At 47.5% G+C, this 15,004-nt stretch overlaps 1 protein-coding gene across 2 annotated transcripts in view; it reads left to right on the top strand.

Annotated features, from left to right (window-relative positions):
• The first annotated feature begins 2,647 nt into the window (after positions 1-2,647).
• LOC105275641 (protein TANC2) overlaps positions 2,648-15,004 on the top strand; it is a 20,090-nt gene continuing 7,733 nt past the window's right edge. Inside the window, exons 1-4 of one of the 2 annotated variants that reach the window (XM_026972014.1) lie at positions 2,648-3,159; positions 13,403-13,782; positions 14,022-14,133; positions 14,257-14,400. In XM_026972014.1, the coding sequence (XP_026827815.1) occupies positions 3,102-3,159; positions 13,403-13,782; positions 14,022-14,133; positions 14,257-14,400 (694 nt within the window). In that variant the 5' untranslated portion in view covers positions 2,648-3,101. Of the gene's footprint in view, positions 3,160-13,402; positions 13,783-14,018; positions 14,134-14,256; positions 14,401-15,004 lie in introns of both variants that reach the window. The other variant, XM_011332622.3, reaches the window with a different exon arrangement.

Below are 15,004 nucleotides of genomic sequence, written 5' to 3'. Positions count from 1 at the left end.
GTGTACCCTTTCTCTCTCTCGCCACGATCAGCAAGAGCCGTTCAGCATGGTCTCCGGGTTCCTGCGGGGACCTCCGATGACCTTCCGATGCGAAAGAAAGGAACGTGTGCCGGTGCGCGCATGAGGATCATGCATTAGGCCGAGATGTGAAAGTAGAAAGTAATGCTCGCGAGCGCGAGCCAGACACGAATAATCCAGAGAACAAGCGCACCTGTTACACGACGGAAGGACCGTCCTTTCTACTGCACGTTCCTATCGATCCCTGATTAAGGGGGGAGCCTGCTTTAGAACGCTGAAAATAAGGTATATTTTACGAATTGTTTTTGGAGAAACTATACAGCGGATCATTATAAAACTTTTATGCATTTATTAGTACATGTTTAAAGATAAACAAAATTATTTTTTGATTTGAATATATCGCTCGTAGAGGTCGTCCTGGAGAAATCTTAGTGCAGCCGCGTCGCCGGCATTGCAAATTGGTGAGCATTCTCCTGCCTCCGAATTTCGTCTAAACTGAAAAATTGAAATATCTTCTCGTTATTTATGAATTCGCATCGTCGATGAACCAAAGAGAGAAGAAAAAAGTTGAAAAGTGCCAAAATGGTGGAGCTTAGAACACAAAAGTACGATTTTTAGGCAAAGTTTTTGAACTTTTTCATGCAAAAATAATTGTTTAACTTAATGTTTTTATGAATATTAAAGGTTCATCGACGATGGGAATTCATAAATAACGAGAAAATATTTCAATTTTTCAGTTTGGATGAAATTTGGAGGCAGGAGAATGCTCACGAATTTACAATGCCGGCTGCACTAAGATGCCTCCAGGACGACCTCTACAGGCGATATATTCAAATCAAAAAATAATTTTTTTTATCTTTAAACATGTACTAATAAATGCATCAAAGTTTTATAATGATCCGCTGTATAGTTTCTCCAAAAAAAATTCGTAAAATTATACCTTATTTTCAACGTTCTAAAGCAGGCTCCCCCCTTAAGGAATGACAATAAAATGATTCGACCCTTTCAACGCGCTGGTTGCGACTCTGTTCTTCACTTTTAGTCCAGAGAACGGACATTAGACTCTCGCCTACGTCCAGAAACATTGATGCTCGGAGAAGAATAGCTACTCTTACTGTTTTCTAGCATTCCCGAGTCGAAATTTTTATCCTACATTAAACCTGCAAGTTTCATTCAATTTGGAGAACCAATGTAGTACTCGAGATATGAGTGATTAAGTCCTTCTTTGACACTACAAACTGTCACTTATTGCCGCTTTCTCCGTTGTGAAGGCTCAAAAGAGTATCTACTTAGAACCTCTATAAAATCTCCAGGTCCTGTACTATAAACATTTCTAGGAAATAAATATTCAGAATTATTTAATATTCCATTATCATATTTACTTTACTTGCATTTAAGATATATCTTAAATGCAAGTAAAGTAAATATGATAATGGAATATTAAATAACTCCGAATCACAAAACAGACAACTTTATATAATATATCTTATTCGTATTGAATCTTACCAAACGTTATTATCACTGCATTGTACAATTCAAGAATTCGCATTGAAAATATCTCATTATGGCAGTATTATAGATTATTAAAAAATGGCTATTTATATGTGTCGCAAATGTATTTACATGAACGTTTTTATTTATAATGGGCTACATTATAAGCCGTCCAATGCATTGAGGTACCTCTTTATTATTGAAGAGACTGCTATTTCTTCGGGCGTTAATTACCACGAACGATAAAACACGATGAAATAAATAACACAAAGTTATCAATATAACCGCACTGACAGTCACTATGACATTCTGACATTCGCAACACGAAGTTCAAGCCACACGAAGTTCGAGCCAAGCGAGAGAACCAATCAGCATCGCGGAAAGGCGGCCTCAACTTCGATGAAAAAGAACTTCAAGAAATTAACACGCCTTGTAGAAAATTTTTTGATACATTTTAGAGGTTCAAAAGAGATTCCAAAGAGGAGGTAGGAGTTGTAAGGACTAAAGTAGAAATTGTATAGGACAACGAGATCTAATAAAGGCTAAAAGAAGGCGTTAGTAAATTCAAGATAGAACTTGTAGGCCAAGGAGCATTATTAGAGGCACAAATGACTGTGTAAGAGGTTCGTAGTAGATCTTAAATTTCGACCCGGGTTTTCTAGTGTTCCTCGTTCTAATCATTTCGGTAGTCCCTTGCCCAAGAGACTTCCTGCGCTTAGCGTACATGAGGAACTTGGTGCTCTCGATTGACAGAGACACATCATCGCCAAGCGGAGAACAGTAGGTTCCACGGGCGTGAGCGGGGCGCGCGAGAAGAGGATTCCGGCTGCTACGGCAATTTCCGTCGTCTCGCAACTGCGCATGTGCCTCTCTAGCAAGGCAGAGGACGAAGAGGACGCCGCCAGAGAGAGAAGAAAAGGTCGTGAGCGGAGGGAAGGAGCAGGACGAAGACGGAGAGCGTCCGTCGTGAAGGAACGACCGTGAGGATCGGCGGAGTCGTCGGAGCGGCCACCAGCCGCTCGACCAAGCCAGTCGACCAGTCGGTCGACCTGCCGGCCAATCAGCCAGCCCGGGCGTCGCGCGAACGGCCACCGCGCCGCGTTGCGCCGCGCTGCGCTCAGCCGCCGGCGCTCCGGCAGTCAGTGCGCCGCGAGCCTTCGTCGCGCGTACGTGCGTGCGTATGTGCGTTCGATCTAACCAGCGCCGATGATTTAAAAAAAGGAGAAAAATGACAACGGCGCGAAACGTCTTGGAACCTCCGATCGGATCGCACGATCGTGCCATCAGCAGTCGTCGTCGTGGAAGCGTGATGGTCAGGTGCGCGTCCTGATCGCAGCGTCGTTATCATTATCGTCGTCATCGTCCGTGTTACGCGCCAGCTACTTGCGTGCGGACAGCATGTGTGATGCGACTCGGGTGTGTTGCGCCGCGCGGTGTTCGAGGATTTCTTCTGCCGGGCTGAGACGCACGTCCGCGCGTGAACGAGAGTAAGACAGGGACATTCACGCAGAACGGAGAGAGAGAGGAAGGGAAGAGCGTGAAAAGAAAAGGAAAAAAAGAAAGAGAGGGGACGAGAGAGAGAGAGAAGCGACATGGCGCCCCCCGACAGATCGGCTCGCCCCGGCTCCGGTCTCAGCCTCTCCGTGCTCGGTGAGTTCACGCTGGAGATTATCCGGCCCTCGCCTTTTCCTCCTTCGCGAGATCCACTCTCGGCAATCCGTATATCCCTTCAATGTAATCGCGGCGCCAAGCACCGTTTCCGGTGGCGGATCTCTCTGTCGAAGGGGTTGAATCTCCTTCGATGAGGCGACGTTCCCAGGTGCAGCAGATCCGCCCGAATCCCCGACGATCAGGTTTGTCCGACGTACAGAAAACTCAAAGGATTATGTTTTTCCAAATTACGAGAGATCGATTTGACGAACCTCTCGCACGCGACACGCGTTTTCGATCTCGCCTTTGCGCGACGGGCCTGACGGAATGTGAACTTAATTTTAGGATCAATTAATAAGGTGCGTCGGTGCATTTTAATTTTTTGGAGCTGAAAAGACAGCTCGCCCAGTTGTCACGGGAACGCAACCGCGTGCTGCTTGCCGGTTGCATTGATTCCTCGGCGACGCTCGGATCGCGTGCTGTCGCTTATTATGGCTGACGCTTTCTCGAGCACGCTACGCACCCGGTTGATAACGATATTACGAAAGAAGATTGGATGACGAGTCTTGTGTATTATAAAATGAATCAAACACTTTTGCATGCAATAAACTGAGGGGGAGACTAAAATACCGCCAAATTTTTTAAATTTCAAACTATATCTCTAATTCCTAAATTTTCAAAACTTTAATTACAATAATGGGGTATCAAATCTCGCCTAGTATTCCCTGGTAAAAGCAGTGTTCGCGGAGTTACCTGTCGTGAGAATAATTGAATGACGTAAGACGTTGGCTCGTACAGACGCAATATTGAATAGCTGATAGATCGACGCCTTTAATTTGCTCGTTCTTAACGTTAACTCCGCAATGATTTTCTACTATTTTCACGGGGTATATTCAGCTATCCTCTTATCTTTCAGTAAAGCCACTACATCTGCAAAAACGCTTCGATCTCGCCGCATCTCGATCTAATGATCGGTTATCAAACGCTAGTTCAGCATCGTTAGTTCGCTAGCGGAATAACAGTAATCTTCAGTACTACATAGAACTCTGAGGGAAGAGAGGCGGCTACGAAATTTATCCTGGTACTTGATGGATACTGTAAATCAAGGGTGGGAAGCCGACGAGCGTTGCTGTATATTCTATTATAAATGCATGTCTGAGTTGGGTTGACGCCACGGAGTCGAACAACGAACTTCCGTTGTAAAGTGTACGCGTACGTGTGCACGGGTCCGTACCTGTGCTGGACTGGTTCCCATGGAATACATTATTTCGAGAACGGACGTTCGTCACGTCACTCACCGACCATCTGTTGCTCTCAAGAGGGTCTTGCACGATGGGACTCAATCAACGAGACCGAACCCGATCGATATCGGCTCGGTTCCGAGGAAACCGAGCACGCGAGGAAATGTGCGTACCGAAATGTCCGCAGAATCAGGCACGCAATCCAGGAGAGCAGATATACCTGAAAGAACCGGAAAGTCGCGAACATGAGAAATCATTAATCCAAGTACGATATCGTGTAAAGAACTTATCGCATCGAAGATCGGAAAATAGTTTATCAAGTAGATAAAGAATCTACATCTAGCTAGCTAAAAAAAAAACTGCGAAGATAAACGTTATAAATCTCACTCTACAAAGTCCCGGCGACTGTGGCAGTCCCGACTACTGCAATTTTCGAAGAGAAAGTCCCTCCGAGGAGAGAAGGAGAGGAGAGCACGCGCGTACGCGACCGAACACTGGGATTGTTGTGATCAATATGACCCAATTTTTATTACACTGTCACCGACACGTTTCTTTGCTGTCGTAACGGTGCGTCATCGGTTTTGGTGTAATTAGCGCGATGGGCGAGAAGAGCCGAACCGGCGAAGAGAAAAATGATGCGCGTCTCCTCGATGTCCATTATACAGTAGTATATATTTAGCCGGTTATGCTGGACCACACAGAGGCACACGTCGGGTCGCTGATAACGCGCGGCTATTATCAGGGGACGGAATTAACTGTAGAGTGAAGCCAAGAAAAGCCTGCTTACGGTTTATCAGTGATATTCCTACGCGGCTGTACCGCGCGGACGCTATCATCTTTTCTTGCGTGCACGTACAATTTTTACGATCAACTATACGGTAGGACGGAGGAGCAGGTGAATAGGAACATCAGCTTCTACCTACAGATGCACGCGGTTCAATCCTGCGTGTGTGTACGTGGAGCACCTTGCGAGGCTCTATTTCTTAGCTGATCGATTTTATTGGCATCGTGAAAGGCATTTACACAAATCGATTACTACATTGCCCGTGTTGTTTGATTGTAAAACTCTGCAAACGCGCGAGTCTGCATAGAAAGCATAGGAGCACAAAGATTTCATTAAAGTAACGATATTAAAGTAAATAAATATAAAATAGACATTAATCATTTCTGTATCGATGACGTTATGAATATGTAACGAGCGAGGCACAAACGTAACAAAACTTAGTAGTAACAGTTTCATCATTCGTATGCAAAGTGAGTGTTCTTACGAAACGCTGAATAAATCGCGTTCACATAATTCAAGCGCGCGTTTATTGAGTATGAAAAAGCGCAGGAGGCTTATATCCGCTAATATCTCACGACTGCCTGCAATGCGTCGTTGCGAAACGCACACACCTGTAGCACGCACCTTGCCCTGGATACTGTCTAACTTTCTCTGTCACCTGTATTTAAATTGCGCACATCTATATATCTCACGTACTGCGAATATCGATTACTTATGCGCACTCTGGTCGTTAACACTGATTATTGATACATCATCAATCAATCACGTTTCAGCACGTACGCTGCTAACGATGACACAAGTGCTCTACGTCGTTCGCGTCTACGCAGGGTCTGGCTTCCCTTTATTGCTCTGCACTGGAATGTCTCCGAAATTACGTCACCCACATTAGATGCATCTTGCACCGCAAACCAGCAGAGTGTCGATAAGTAGGCCACTCGAAGCGGCTCTCTTTCGAGAGGCGCGCCTCGCGAAAAGAAACGGCGCGGCCTCGCGAGAAAGAGGCCCCGAATTCGCTAACGTGCACCAGCATGACTGGCGCTTATAATTGTACACCCGTCACGGAGGTGCAACCCTTGCGAAATGCGTGCACCTGTTTACGTGGCTCGTCAGGATGCGGATAAAAGGACGGAGGGAGCAGAAGGCGGTCCGCAATCTATCATTCAGATCGTCGGGCGAACGTGAAACGTCCGGTCGTACGTACAAGGCGACCGAAGCCACCAAGCCTGATGGCTGGTAATTTTTCTCCCGAGAGACAGACCGGTTTATTTCGAAAAACGGAAGAACCGTGCGTCTTTAGTCTACCTACATACGCTCTCGAGACAATCCTCGAAGAAGGTACACACGCGGTGATCTCACGGTGTTAGCTATATGACTCACTCTCTCGCAAAATCGTTTTCTTCTTTCAGCGCACGTCTCAGTACGCCGCAAAACGATGAAATCTCTCATTTATTTCACTAAACGCAAATCTTGTACCTTAGAAAAGCAACTTTAGACTCTCTTTAGCGTGTGTAATTTTATTAATAACTAAATTGGGTGGGATACATGAGACTGCGAACGTGTCGGATGAGGTTTCCGCTGGAGATCAACTGCTCGACCGTTACGTGCCTTCTCCTGAGTGAACCGTGACACGTAGAGGCATTTGATTCATGTTAGCCGGACGTGCTCTGAATTGTTCTCTTTTTCTCAGCGTGCCGAAAATATACCTGCCAACAATAGCGGACACTCGAGCGTGTCAACTTCTTTACATTCACTACATTTCTTTTTTTCCTGCCTGCACATCATCGTGCCGATCATTCCTCTTAGCAGTCTTGTCGAAAATATTTCGAGAATGCACGAATAATAAAAAAAGAGATATCTAAGATACATAATAAAATATAAAATAATTTAACAGTTTTTGCTAATTCGTTCGATCTGTTTGCCGAGAAAAGGCTCTTTCGACGGTGTGAGCCTTCAAGAAGTATCTCGCCGCCGTGCGCGAACCCGTGCACGCTCGTGAGCGGTAACACGGTTGTGACGTGAGTAAAGAGCACTCGGGGAAGCGAGGCGAGGACACGATCGGCGGTCTTACCGATCGTGTCGCGTCTGGCACCTCCGTTCATTCTGCGAGCCAAGAGCCTCGATGTTCGATCCGATCCGATTCACCGAAGTATCTCTCTCCTCGATGAATCCCCGTGTCAAGACGAGAAATTATTGCAAATCACTCGCGATGATCTCGTCCCTTTTTCTCAGCCGGGCGTGCTCGGAGGGATCGTGTGAATCACCGAGGGAAAGTGGGCCACGATCGCAAACGGGCGCAGAATGACATCTTTTCGATCTCGGCTGTAATAATCGGCTTTTTGCGCGCATCGTCGTTGTTTATATTACAAATTAAAACGCCGATATTGTTCGCGCGTACATCACCGCGAGTTCTCGCACGAGACTCTCTCGGTTTCGCTGCCGAAGTGACTCACGCCGCGATTGACGCCGGCGCGTTTGCCAGGGCGTTTTATCGAGACATTATCGAGGCAGGATTTAGCAGGTGATAAACGCTTCGTCGCTTTCCACAGACAACTCAACAGTCGTAAGTCACGCCGGTAGGGTCCGAGATACGTGAGATCGTGGTCCGCCTTTACGTAAATCGCAAACACGCTAAACCTGCTCGCTAACGGGAAACTGTTCGCCGCCGAGTAGGCGAGAAAGTCTCGGTATCATTTCATTCATAAGTGGCCCGGGCCACAACGACAAAGCCGAGCGGTTGTACAAATGCACGACCGGAAGTACGGGTCCAGCAGACGGGTCACAGTAAGAGCAAAAACGTACGATATCTCGCAAGTTGGCGGCGACGCCAATATGCGACAGGCAGCGGAGAGAAAACGCACGACGATTTAATCCGAACAAATATTTTCCATAGGCGCGGTGGTATGCTGATAGACCGGAAAAAGTAGGAATTTTCCGCCTGGAAATTTGTCTTTCTTGTATGTTCTCCCGTGATCACAATCGATGGATCGCGCGAGTTGCGGCTCTCGCTCGGGCGTTCGTCAGCTAGATAAAAATCCGATAAAGAAAATTTGAGAGACGTAACAAGACTATCCCGATCGAGCGCGATTATCGTGTCTCGCTGTACAACGGCATCGCTCGATCGGCGGCCTGGCGCGGGCTGTCTCGTGTTTGTTGCGAAACGTATCTATCTGGAAATTGCATTTAAGCCTTCGTGACAGGCCCACGTAAGGCACCACCGTTATCTAAATTAATACCCGTGTCCGTCGCACCATAACGACGCCATGTGGACGTATTAGAGAGCTTTCGAAGGTCGCTTGTGAGCGTCACACATGTGTGCACGAGTGCCGCGGGCAAGATCGAAAATCTGAGACTGTATCGCGCCGTTGAAGACAGAGCTGCGTACATGCCGTGTAAGAGTAAATAATGAGACATTGCGGAACGAGACGTTACATGTATAACGAGATTTTCAGCGCGATTTCTAGCAGATACGGGGAAAAAATTCCCGCGCTTTGAACGCGCCGTTGAGCGCAAGAGCGAGGCGCCGCGAACACTTCGAGCTAGGCAGAAGAGCGCGAGTTTTTCCTCCCGTGCTGTTTGATCTATCATTAAACGTGAGCCTCACGGATTTTCGTTATCTGCCGTGCCTTATCAGCGGCAGCGTCGCGCCGGTTAGCCGCGTTATCTCACGCGAACGAGCAAGTATGTTCTAATCTGTGACCCGTGCGTTTTCCATCCAGACAAAAAGCGGCGGATGATCCCCGCGATCTCCAAGCGCTAAAAATCGCCATCATTGCATCAAAATTCCCGATCGATTCCTCTCGAAGTCGATAAAAAGTTCGCGCATCTGTCGATGATCGATGAGACAGCGTTATCAAGCTCTCCGTAATAATAATCATTGTTAAGTCATTAAAAGGCAAATTTTCCATGATGATGATCACGCGTAGCTCGAGATGATTGCAATTAATATTAGTGACAGTAATTGCGGCGTGGGTAGCTTGCTTTTCCCATAGCGGGTCGTAACATCATCAGTTACAACGTTCACCCAATGTTCGCCGCCATTAATCGTCCATGTAAGCATCCGAGATTGACGCTTAGACCGTAATTCACGCAAGCCGCGGAGAATTGCTCATTGACTCTCAGCGATTATTCTGGAAATTAATTTCCAACTTTCTCCCGGATCTTATTCAAGAGCAAGCGCGAAAAGACGCGGCGCGGCGCACAGTCGCCTCTTCTTCTCTGCCGGTTTCAAATGGAGTACAACGTTGGGAAACAATTATGAGATCTACTCTCGAAAGCTGTCGCGGCTTAATCGTGTCGCGGAAATCGGACACAATATTTCGTAGCCCGTCGGTGTAACACCGAGGGCATCGATTTAAATACGACAGGACCGTAGGCGAGCACCTCGGTGGAGTAACTTTCTCTCACTCTTCTGGACACCGAATAAAACGATTAATACACGTGACTCGTCGAAACCGAAACGACACGGGCAGGTAACTGCCGTTCTCCATCCGGTGGCCTCCGTCCCCTACCGTTTTCAGTTACCGCCGTGCGAGATCTATCAAAGGTGTCTGGTCTTTTAATCAACGTATCTCGACAGGCCGCGCACTTGTTTTCCCAGTACCGGCAGTACGCCAGAGGCCAGACACACTTAATTCGAAATCACGGCGATGTTATCGGACGCGAACGCAATAACAGCAAATAAATTACGATGTAATACACCGACGGGTAACGAGCAAGGTGATCCTTATTTATTAGAATCGTCGAGATTGAGAAACGCAAAGAGAGAAGAAAAGGACACGGCGAATTTCAGGCTGCGCTGGGATTGCAATGGTGGCCGTGCTGGCAAACAGGGGGAGAAGAGACAGAGCTTCCGGCGATGGGACCCGGGCATTGATTCGGGTCAGGTCGTTTGCGGAACCCATTTTACGAGGATACATGCCCGGCTCCGCTTCTCGACGATGAGAGAAGGAACAAGAGAAAAAGGAGAGGCAGCAACGTGCGGGCAGGCGTGGAGAACGGAAGCGGAGACGGGGAAGTCGAACCAGAGTGGACCAGCCAACAGGTGGCCCTCGCTGTGGACGTCGTTCTGCTCTATTCTCTCGCTTGGCGAGCGGGCTTTAGTCGCCCTCGTTCCCATCGGTGTCGGCCCAGTGAACACGAATCTCATCGTCTCCAGCGAATCGGATGAATGAATTCTCGAATAGACGGTATCGGCATACGTTCGCAGGAAATCATCAATTTCCGAAAAGATCTGTTTCTCACACAGAAATTTTGGAGAAATTATAAGAGATCGATATCGAGCACTCGCATGGAATTATCGGAAAGAAATTACCGATTTTCTTCGATCGCACTAACAATAATGTGTCGGTACGGGAAAGGAGTAACGAAAGAAAGCAGCTCTCCGCGCGTGATTTAAGGAGGCGATAAAGTTATCGTTTCTCTTCTTTCGCTTCTCGCCGTTATATAAATGGCCGATTTTCAAGCGCGAGGTACGATATCGGGCTTCACCATGTTCGATTTAAGCGACTGCAATTTGTAATTGTGCTAAGTTGCGCGAGCCGAATGATCAGTCGCGATAATGAGCGGCGAGATAACAGAGAGTCCAATCCCCAAAGTGATGCTGCGACGAAGCTCTCCCTCACGATAGTTTCAAAAGATTCTGAGAAAATTGGGCCAATGGCAATCTCTGTATAAATGAAAGGTAAAATTGTGCGTGATACCACGGTTTCTATTGTGCCTTCGTGGCGTCGCGAAGATGCGTTTGCATCTTGGAAATATTCACTGTCGTCCATCCACCGATCCTCGTTCCTTTAACCTTTCCTCGGGAAGACGAAGAACGCCAAAGGGCAACACGCGAAAGACTGCAAAGCGCGCGCGAAGCATATTCTTAGTCATCGATAGACGCATTCAGTATTACAAGCCGTCACGGTCTAACAGACGTGGGAATAATGGATACCGGATCTACGTGTGGTACGCGCGTGGCACGAGAAATCAGTCGTACTTAATTACCATGCTTTTTTAAAATTATATCGAAAATTACGTTGGAATTATTTATCGCCCAATTAAGAATAACAGATTTGTGCATCAATCAAACAAATCAGATCAGTTGTCATGAATTAAATATAACTGTATTATCATCGACTGAAGAAAGAATATTAAAGTAAAAATAACAATCACATGACAAATGGCGTTGGTCACTTGATGATGCCTAAATGTTTAAAAATAACAAACCCGAAGGAATAATAACGGAACACGGTGCGTGCATTGACACAAGGAAAGTCGGATGCAATTAGCGATGATCCGACGAAGCGCGACCGCACATCTAACAGATCTTATTGTCAGGCTTAGTGTCGCTGGATGATCCCGTCCGATAAATGATCGGCGTCTATCGGCAAGCAACTGACGCGCGTGACGGTAGAAACTGGATGCTGCGACGACTGGAAGACGCGTGAGTCAGTAACGCATCCGCTCGGAGAAAACGACACCGATGCGCGCGAGTTTACGGTCGAAGCGAAGTCTTCATGGCGCGCATCGGGTGCGTTGACCCAGCTTACGGTAACCCAGGCCGCGGAGTTGCACCTGCCTCGTGCAGGAGTTACCGGCGCAAAGGGTCGTGCGACTTCCTTATTTTCTGTTCTCTTCCCGTTTTCCAGCTCGTCGCGCTTTGGTCCGCCGATCTCTCCTCGCGCACTCGGTCGAGATCAATCCGTAAACGAGCTGCTTTCAACCCTCGGGTTGAACACCTCTTCCTTTCCTTTACTTTCTTCCTCTGTTTGTTTGTTACAGCTGTGTAATTATTATCGTGTTAATTAAGTACGTACATTGTAAGAAGGAGATGCTATCGAACGTGAGACCTACAAGTACGAGACTCGTCGTGAAAAGAACAGAAGAACGCCCTGGACGTGACCCCACGAATGTACCCGAGGCAACTTGATTCACATCGCCTTCTTTCTCACGCTGATGGATCTCTGCTTTATATTTCCGGATAGTTTCCAGTTTACGATACTTGGGGCGCAAATTCCTCTGGCTGATTCTTTTTCTATCCGGTCTAATGGCTTAATCACAGGCACGCTACACACATCGAACGGTGCAACTAACGTTGCAACTGCATTCGCGGACGCAAAGGAACTCTCGCGATCCCGAGAGTTAATCGAGCGAATACAACGTCGTTTGTAGAGCAAATGTTGCTAAACGATAATGTGCTAATGAAAACAAATGTACCGATGCGCCAGGTTGACGTAGAGACACGCGCGACAAATCTTCCAGATGAATACGCGATAAAAAAGTCCAAAGTAATCTATAAAGATACCTTTACGTAAGACGCACTTCCTCGCAACGCTCAACGAGCACGACTATTCGCTTCTGCTACGCGCGCGTAGCGTTCAGTTTATTTTCTCGTCCGATTAATGCCATGCGATTTATCGACGCGGTAGTACCACCGGTATGGCGAGATGTCATTTGGATAATTACTACGTTCGCTAATTAAAAACGGACCTCGAAACCTCTCTTTATCTCATCGATATCCTTGACCGTTAGATCGCGGCGATGAATCCTTTCCCACCTGCGAGCTACGGATAACGGATGCGCGGATTAGAGGATCATGCATTATTCCGATCACGCGTTCGAATTAAAACGAGTTCGACTCTTTCTCTTCAAGTTCCATATATTACTGCGGAATTAAAAATTTCTCGACAAGAACGGAAAATCGTAAAACTACGACTTTCCCTCGTCCGTTAGTCGAGCATGCAACTTGAATACGAGAAGAGGATCCAGAAGGACAAAGGAGGTGCACGTTAGGCATTCTGTGCGAGTGCGGCGTGCACGTAGACACGTACGATCGAGAGGAGATTTCTTCTTGACCTTACTTTCTAGGATGCTTTGAATGCAGCGCGGCGGCTGCGATTCGCGCCATTCAATTTATTTGCGCATTTATCGATGAACGAACGCCGCTCCTTAGGCGCGCATGAACGTGTCTCCCTGCTAACCGAGATATCGAGATCCTCGAACAGCTCGCTCGTGACAGATGGGCTTACTGTCAAACGGCCAGCGATCTTCAAAGTGGCACACTGCCTCGATTCGATTCAATACGCGAAAGTCGTCGCTGTACAGAATCACGGCTCGGTTCTCGAATCGCATTCCTCCTCATATCGCGCGCGTTTGCTCTTTTTCGCTGCCTGGGCATCGATCGCGGGAGTGTTACTTATAGGAATAACAACACGAGACTCATTGCTCTTGGCAGACCTGGCGCAGATACGAGCGTTGGTCGAGTCGACGGGGATGCTGGGTGGCTCGACATGTCCATCCTGCGAGATGCCGTTCGACAAGGGCAAGAAGCGTCGGCTGATCGACTCCTGCGGCCACGAGCGTTGCTACTCCTGCCTGTTTCGCAGCGAGGCCTGTCCCCTTTGCCTGCGCGGCTGCGATCTCAACGACGACGAGGACGAGCTGGAGAAGCCATCTCTTGGGGATGAGTTCGCTGCCTCCTCGGTTCCGCTGTCCGCCTTCGCACCCACTGACGGTTGGCTCGACGAGTCATCGGTCGTGAACTCCCTCTGCGGCAGTCCCAGGCCGCGCAGCAAGATCACCACGAGAGCCAATCTGCCGTTGCGAGTTATGCACGTAAGGCTGTTTTATCGATAGGCAAAAAACACTAGTTTCCTCCTTGTGCTGCGTATTTTTGCAATAATCTACTTAATTTACTGGCAAGAAGAAATATTCGCTGATCGACTGCATTCACGACGAAAAAGGGGATGCTATGGGAGAGAAAGCGAATTTCCCGTCATTATTTTCCCGTTTATTAAGCCGATCGTATAAATTACTATTCTCGCTCATAGTTTATTCTGTTTTATTTCCAGCAGCGAGGCGGCGAAGAAAATCTCTCGCTGGTAGCGATAGCGAAGAACTTGAAGAGCAAGCCTCCGCCACTTCGAGATCCTTCTCAAGGCCGGCAGAAACTCCAAATGACGCAAAGTACGTCGGCAAGCGCCTGATTCAATCTGTTTTCCAATACTTGCTCCAATACTTGAATAATCCCCGCACACAGTCAAACTTATCAAAGTGTCTGCTATTAAGAACGTGATATCGATGCTGCAGGCTGCCTCACACCGCCGAACCAACGGAGAAGGTTCTTCCTCAACCCGAAAGTGCTCAGAAGTTCCTTTGCCGCGCAGAAATCCTCGAGACGTACAGCATCCTCGCCCGAACGGACTGCAAATGACAATCCTTCCGCATTATCAGGTACGAATTGATTCCTTGCGCATCCTTTTCATCCATTGTTTCACGTGTCAACGTTTGCTCCAAGAGCAATTCGATTATCGATTAAAGAAAGAGTTGCGTGCAATACTTTTAACATGAAAACCACACGCACTCCATGCGCACACAGTTTGGATGACTTCGTCCTGGGAGGGAAAAGCGAGATGGCCGGGCGTTGTCCTGGGGAAGATCAAGTCCCTGTGGAGCAGCAGCCAAGGCACGGCTAATGACGGGCTGAATCAGCTTATCGGTTCGTCGCACAAGATCGCAGGCAGGGAGACCCCTTTAGAATCCCTTTAGAATAGATGTGTATTGCAATTGAGACACGTTCGAGATGCTTGGAGTTTGCGAATGAATGCGAGGGTGCCTTAAGAATCGTCACGCGCGAGTCTAAACTCGCGTGAACACTCTTCTTCGTACAGCACTTCTTATAGCACCTCTCTCTTTTAGGAGCATGACGCACAACACGCATTCGTGAATTTTTGCCGTTACTTCTTGTTACAATTGTTATTTATGACGATCGCTTTCGTTGGAGAAGGAGAGAGAGAGAGAGAAAGATCGTTGTTGCACATAAGTTGTTAGACAGCGC

The sequence above is a fragment of the Ooceraea biroi genome, chromosome 8 (genome assembly GCF_003672135.1).
Source record: "Ooceraea biroi isolate clonal line C1 chromosome 8, Obir_v5.4, whole genome shotgun sequence".
In the NCBI taxonomy this organism is placed as follows: domain Eukaryota; kingdom Metazoa; phylum Arthropoda; class Insecta; order Hymenoptera; family Formicidae; genus Ooceraea; species Ooceraea biroi.
Note: the sequence above shows the minus strand (reverse complement) of the source record. Positions and strands in the feature narration are given on the sequence as shown.